This window comes from Canis lupus, chromosome 11 (genome assembly GCF_011100685.1).
Source record: "Canis lupus familiaris isolate Mischka breed German Shepherd chromosome 11, alternate assembly UU_Cfam_GSD_1.0, whole genome shotgun sequence".
NCBI lineage: Eukaryota > Metazoa > Chordata > Mammalia > Carnivora > Canidae > Canis > Canis lupus.
Genome location: NC_049232.1, coordinates 21,098,809 through 21,105,747, shown reverse-complemented (window position 1 = coordinate 21,105,747; position 6,939 = coordinate 21,098,809). Strand labels below are relative to the sequence as shown.

At 50.8% G+C, this 6,939-nt stretch overlaps 1 protein-coding gene across 1 annotated transcript; it reads right to left on the bottom strand.

Annotated features, from left to right (window-relative positions):
* On the bottom strand, positions 1-3,139 carry SOWAHA (sosondowah ankyrin repeat domain family member A). The gene has a single exon (XM_038552144.1). The coding sequence runs from the start codon at positions 3,137-3,139 to the stop codon at positions 1,424-1,426; it is 1,716 nt and encodes a 571-aa protein (XP_038408072.1). The 3' UTR covers positions 1-1,423.
* Positions 3,140-6,939: the final 3,800 nt, after the last annotated feature.

Here is a 6,939-nt window from a genome sequence, read left to right as displayed (position 1 = left end):
TAAGAACAAAATGGGAGACTTGTTTATTTTAGTGCTTAAATCAAAACATTCCATTAAGGGCTGCCTTAAATAATGTCACACAGGATATATATGGAAGGGAGAAAACACACTCCCCTGTGCCACAAAAACTATTTGATATAACTAATGACATGCAAACACGATTTGCAAAAGCAGAGCATGACCACAATATGATATTAAAAAAAAGGCTGGTTGAGCAAACAGAGTCCCCATCTTTAAAACAGAAAAAGAGACCTTATAGTTAGAGTGGGTTGAACCTGGTACCTCTTGGTAATAGCAAACCTTCTCCATTACAGATAGGATCAAAGGTCCAGAGAAGTTAAGTCATCCCTGAAAGGTCACTAAGCAAAGAATTCTGTATTTGCTATTTTGGAATAAGTGGTTTGCTTTCAGATGGCTTTTAAAAGTGGATATATTTTTTGTTTCTATAGAATCTTCATATAAAATAGTTGCTCTTTAAGTGTATCTACTTTTATTTAACCAATTATTTTTCTGGTATAATGCTATGACATGTTGTTGTTCTTTAAATATTCACCTACTGCATTGAAAGGCGCATCCAGATTGGAAAACAAGATTCAGAAACATGGCACAATGGTGCATTCACAAGTAAATCATACTTAAAAAATTAAATATTCATGCCAAATCAAAATAATCACCCACTAGTGCCGAAGACAGTTTATATTTCATCATAAAGACAACCAGAAATTGCAAGTATTTGCCAAAATGTCTCCTTTCTCTCACTGTTAAATCATTCTTACTCCCCAGATGCACTTGTTTCCTAATAGTTAGCATTCACAGTACAACTGAAATGAATTACATTCACAATGATCACATTCTGTGTTCAAGTCTCTCTAGAATCGCCTAAAATGAGGTAGATAAACGTTTAAGGGTTTTGTTGGTTGGGACTACTTTCCTTTAGATCATGATCACCTGTTTGTTTTTTAATAGAATTCCAAAATACTCAGCAAAAGATTGAAAATGAGCATTTTGCCTAAAAATGGAAAAATATAATTTCAAAAGGTTATTATGAAAGTTGTTTTACCTCATTTTAATTTAAAAACAGGATAAAGGCAGCAAATTACAAAACCACTGGATATCTTAAAGCTGACAGTCCAACAGAACACGTTTAAAGAGACCCTTGCTCTAGTTCTGGCTTGGGAGTGTGTGGTTGCAGAGGCATCGAGTTCACTCGTTCGGGGGCCCTTAACTCTGACCCAATATTCAAGACTGATTTCTGGAGTTCTTTATAGAAGGCTCTCCCTGACGTCTTGACTCCCATCTCCAGAGGCAGGTCAAGCCTCGGGCGGGAGCTAGAACAGGCTGCACTGCGCGCAGCTGGAGACGGTGCTGAGCGGCTGTGAGGGGCAGGCCGGGTTACATCGACCGAGCCGGGCCTCAGGGACCGTCAGGTTGGGGGCGGGAGACTGGGCACGAGCCCAGCCAGGGGCCCGGGAGTAGGTCGGCGAGAGAGTTCTGGGAAAGCCGGCAGGCCGCTGCGGGTCTTCGTCTTTTTCCGTGGAGCTGTGGGCGAGGCACCCAAGAACTTGCTAAGGGAGCCCGACTTCCTCATGCCTCGAGCCAGGTCTTGGAGCATCAGGTCGTCGGCCAGGACGCCCAGGAACGCGCTGGTGGTGGAACTGAGGATGGTGGCGGCCACCTGCACCGGGCGCCGGGCCGCGTGGGAGCCACTGCCGGCCGCGGTGGCGTCGGCGTCGGCAGAGCCTGGAAGGCAGGGGTCGCCGAGGAGGCGGCGGAGCGCGTACGAGGCGCCGGGCGGCAGGTACTGGTAGGCGCGCCGCCCGCTGTGGTCGCGCACGTGCACCTGCGCGCCCAGGCGCACCACCAGCAGCACGGCGGCGTCCTCGCGGCCGTGCAGGGCGGCCAGGTGCAGCGGCGTGTAGCCGCCGTGCGAGCGCGCGTTCACGTCCACCCGCGCGCCCCCTCGGCGCGCCACCTCCACCAGCTGCAGCGCCATCTCGCGGTCGCCGCTCTTGGCGGCCCAGTGCAGGGCCGTGAAGCCCGACATGAAGTCGCGCTTGGCCGCCAGGCCGCTGTCGCGCAGCAGCAGCCCGTGCAGCTGGTGGGTCCAGCAGCCCCCCGCCGCCCGCACCAGCCACTCGTGCTCCGTGGGCTCCAGGGGCACGGCGGGCGGCGGCGGCGGCGGCGGCGGCGCGGCGGGCACTTCCTCCGCGTCCGGGCTTAGCAGGCGCGGGCCTGCGCGCGGCAGGCGCCTCAGGTGCGGGGAGCGGCCCGGGCCGGGGCCGAGGCCCAGGCCCAGGCCCAGGCCCAGGCCCAGGCCCAGGCCGGCCTCCTCCACCGACAGCCGCCGCCGCAGCAGCGGGGAGCTGCGCGGGCTCGGCTCCTCCGACAGCTGCCGCCGCAGGCCCTGCTCCTCGGCCCGGATCCGGAGCGCGGCGGGGCCCGGGACGCAGCGCACGGGCAGCATGCAGGGCTTGGGGGGCGGCGGCGCCTCGGCCGTCGGGCCGCGCCCAGGTTCCGCGTCCGGCGCCGCGGCGTGGGGCGGGGGCTCCCCCGACAGCGGGCTGGGCGGCGCGGCCGCGCCTGCAGAGAGCCCCTCGGGGGCCAGGGCTAGCTCAACGGCTGGGACCCGGGGCCCGGGGGCACCCCCCGATGGCTGGGCGGGACCCGCCGGGGGCTCCGCGGGCTCCGCGGGGGGCCGAGCGGGCCCAGAGGCGTCCTGCGGCTCCAAGGGCAGGGCCGCGTGCTCGCGTGGTGCCCCCGGCTGCTGCGGCGGCGGCGCGGCCGGGGATGGAGCCCCCGCGCCAGGCGCTTCCCGGGGCGAGACGGGGGTGCTCCGGGGGTCGCCGGGGTCGCCCGGGGGCAGGGCCCGCGCCGCCTGCCGGGGCCGCAGTCTCTTCTTCAGCACCACGAACTTGACGCCGTCCAACTCCTTCACCACCGCCACGTCGTTGACGAATTGCTTGAAGCGGTCCCTGCGGGCGGCGCGGCCGCGCGGGTCGCCGGCCTCCAGCAGGGGCTTGAAGCGGCTCAGCAGGTCGCAGCTGCGCACCTGGCCGCCGTGCTCCAGCAGGAAGCCCAGCACGGCCGCCTGGCTCACCCCGGCGGCGGCGGCGGCGGCGGCGGCGGCGGCCAGCGCCATGGTCAGCGCAGCCCCGCGGGGGCCCGGGCCGCCGCGCCCCCGCGCCCCGCGCTCCCGGCTGCCGGCAGGGGCAGGTGCACGCCGCGGCGGCCGCTGGGACGGGCGGGAGCGGGGGCGGGGGCGGGAGCGGGGGGCTCCGGGGGCCACGTCCTCCCCGGCCAGGCTCACCCGACCGTTTCCACCGAGGCGCGACGGGCGTGTCCCTGAAGCTGGACCTTGGTCACGCCCGCGCCGTGCCGCCCGGGGGCCTCCTGGAGGAAGGTGCGGGGGGCCGCATCGTGCACCCACCGCCTCCGGGGTAGGTTTCTGCCTTCGTACTGCGTCCGATGGGCGCCGGGCTCCATCCCCCGTGCTCGGTGCTCCCTTACAGGTGGCAGCTGCCACCGGGACCGCGGCGGGAGGGGGGAGCGGAAATTATCCGCCGCCCCCTCCCCCACCCGGGAATTAAAGGCGCAGTGCCACGCTTCAGCGGGCGCCCGGTTGCCAGGTGGGTGTGCTCCCCAGGGATGCCGTGGTCGACCGGGAGAGGCGACGCTTTTTCTTTCCTTAAGGAATAGCTCGCCACCACAAGAATACCGGGAGGTTATTTAACAGCAATTATTTGTTCATCGATACCGCTCCGATTGTCGACTGCGTTGACCGCGTTTCGCACAGGGAAAGGGCATCTTGCAATTTGCAGCTGAGACAGTGGCCATGCATGTTACCCAAGGTTTAGAAGGGATGTTTTAAAAAAGCAGTTGTTTCATGATGAGATAGTACATTTTCACATGGAAGTTTGAAAATAAAACCACAGAAAGATACAAAGGAGAACTATCACTTGAAATCACCATTAACATTTTGAAATATTTTTCTTCTTCCTTCCATACACACGTGCATACATGTTTTTTTGTTTTAGAATAAAAAGCGAAATGGTAATCATGCTATATTTAAATTTTTTCATTTAAGACACAAATATTTGTTGAGCACCTAATTTGGGCCAGTACCTTTTCCGGCTGTAATACATCAGTTAGCAAGAGAGATAAAAACCCCTAATCCAGTGGAGCTCACGTGGCAGGGAAGGGGGAATGGAAATAATATGGTGAATCTGAAAATTCTGTAATATGCTAGATAAATACAATGGAAAAACAGTAAGACAGGGGGGTCAGATTGCAATTTTGCACCTTGTGTTCAGGGCACGACTCATTTGAAGGTCCCAATTATATAAGGACTAAGGACTTGAAGAGATCAGGTAGTTATGCAGCTAGGTAGGAGAAGAAGCTTTTTGGCTGAGTAAACCACCAGGGGCGAAAAATGGGATCAGTTTCTTAACTTACAAACACCTTACTACAAGTATATAATCAGAGGTACCATTTCTTAGTAGTTTAAGAGAATAAGCCTGGGATCATAATTGCACACTCGAATCATAGCTCTACCTTGGCTTACTTGATTGACCTCTCTGTGCCTCAGTTTTCTTATCTATAAAGTGGGGATGATAATAATGCCTACCTCATCAGATTGTTGTGAGAATTAAGAAAATAAACACAAGAGACTTAAAGCAACGCTTGGCCCAAAGTAAGCATTCAAATTGTATAGCAATGATTATACCACTATTAATGACCAAAACAAAAAAGAAAACAGTAAAATGTGAAAGGCCATCCTTTTCCCAATCCCATTTCCCAGGGCAATTTCTGTCTTCAGTCCTTAAATGCATACGATTTAATCTTTTTTCTCCCACTTTTTATTATATTGTGAGCATTTTCCTCAATGACAATATCTATTCTTTAAATATATATGATTTTTACTATAGCATCAGATAAATATAGTATTACGCTTATTTTCTTATAGTTAGTAGTCTAAATTGTTTCCAGTTTTTAATTCTTGTGAATAGTGGTGCTCATATATAAAACTTTGTGCACATTTCTGATTAATTCCTTAGGATAGAATCCTACCAGTAGAATTACTAGGTCAGAGGGAATTCTTTTCAAAACTCTTGAAACTTAACGCTAGATTGTTTTCCAGAAAAGTTACAGTCCTGTAAAAGTACCTTGTCTTTCCCTCAATGGTATTGAGTAGCATCTTTTAATTTGTCAGTTTGGAAGGTGAAAAGTTGTAGCTCACTCTACTTTTTATTACTAGTGATGTTAAACTTCCCCCCACTTATTTATTGTCTATTTGGATTTTTTCTTTTTGATTTACCTTTCCCCCCCTTTATCCATTAATATCTTCCTGTTGATATGTAGTTATTAACCTTTTATTATATACATTGTCCAGATTTTCCCAGTTTGTCATTTGCCTTTTAATTTTATTGATGACTAGTTTTTTTTATTGTAAATACTGTATCCTTGTAGCTTAAGAATGCTAGTTCAAAATATGAAGATACATCTCCCATTTAAAGGAGAACGTGTAGGATCAACTTACTCTGTAATATTAAGCAGTCTACATCAGAATGATAACAATGCCCTTGAAGAAGTCCCTGTGCTTTTAATCATGCAATGATAACTGTAATCAGCTATCATTTATGTCTGAATATTACCTTTTCTTCAAATCAAACTCAAATCGCACCCTTGCAAAGTCTTCTGCAGCTGCCCCAGGGGCATCCTCCTCCTCCTTTTTTTTTTTTTTTTAAGATTTTATTTATTAATGAGAGAGAGCGTGGCAGAGACACAGGCAGAGGAAGAAGCAGGCTCCATGCAGGGGCCCAAAGCGGGACTCGATCCTGGGTCTCCAGGATCACGCCCTGGGCTGAAGGCCGCGCTAAACCGCTGAACCACCCAGGCTGCCCATCCTCCTCACTTCTATGATCTATTTCAACAAACATCTATTGACTATCTTTGGGTGCAAAGCAGTGAGCCAGGTGCTCAGGGGAGAAGGCGCAACCTGCCTGTGGAGAGCTTACTGCTTAGTGGAAGAGAGAAAAACAGTTAATTATGTTACATTCAGATGAAATCAATGCTCTGCAGGCTTACCAGTGCACAGCTTCTAAAAGACCCATGAGGAAGTCTTCAGGAGGCAGGCCGAATTTGCATATGCACAAGATAGGCAAGGGTTTGCAAGTTGGACAGTGAAGACTGAATTCAGGGTAAACAGTCTAGTGTGTTTTCTGTTTAAGTTACGTGTTAGAGGTACAGAAGATAATGTCAGGGAAGTAATCTGGGGTCATGGATAGAGGACCTTAAATTATACTTTGCACTTTATCCTGTTTGCAGTAGATTGCTGTGGAATGCTTGCTTTCTTTTTTCTTTTTAAAAAGTAGCTTCAATTCTTTTTTCTTTTCTTTGTTCTCCAAAAATGATGGGTTCATTTCTTTAAGATTTTAATTCCATTAGTTAACATACAGTGTTGTATTAGTTTCAGGTGTACAATATAGTGATTCAACAGTTCTATACATCACTTGATACTCATCAAAAGTGCCCTACTTAATCCCCATCGCCTATTTCACCTATTCTCCCACCCACCTCCCCTCTGGTAACCATCAGTTCTCGATATATTTTAATTTTCTTTTTTTTTTTTTTTAAGATTTTATTTATTAGAGTACAAGGGCATGTGCAGGCGCATGCATGTATTCGAGACAGAGAGAAAGAGAGAGAGCAAGACCAGAGGGAGAAGGAGAAGCAGACTCCCTCCTGAGCAGAGAGCCCTAAGCAGGGCTAGATCCCAGAATTCTGGGATCATGACCTGAGCTAAAGGCAGACGCTTAACTGACCGAGCCACCCAGGTGCCCCTAATTATTTTTTGATTATAGAATTCATGATTATGTTTTCCCAAATTCCAATAATTTCCAAATTAACAAAATAGATCACATGTTTGAGAAGCATTCCTAA

Coding starts and splice junctions, on each gene's coding strand:
- SOWAHA (XM_038552144.1), bottom strand. CDS start 3,139: ATGGCGCTGGCCGCCGCCGCCGCCGCCGCCGCCGCCGCCGGGGTGAGC.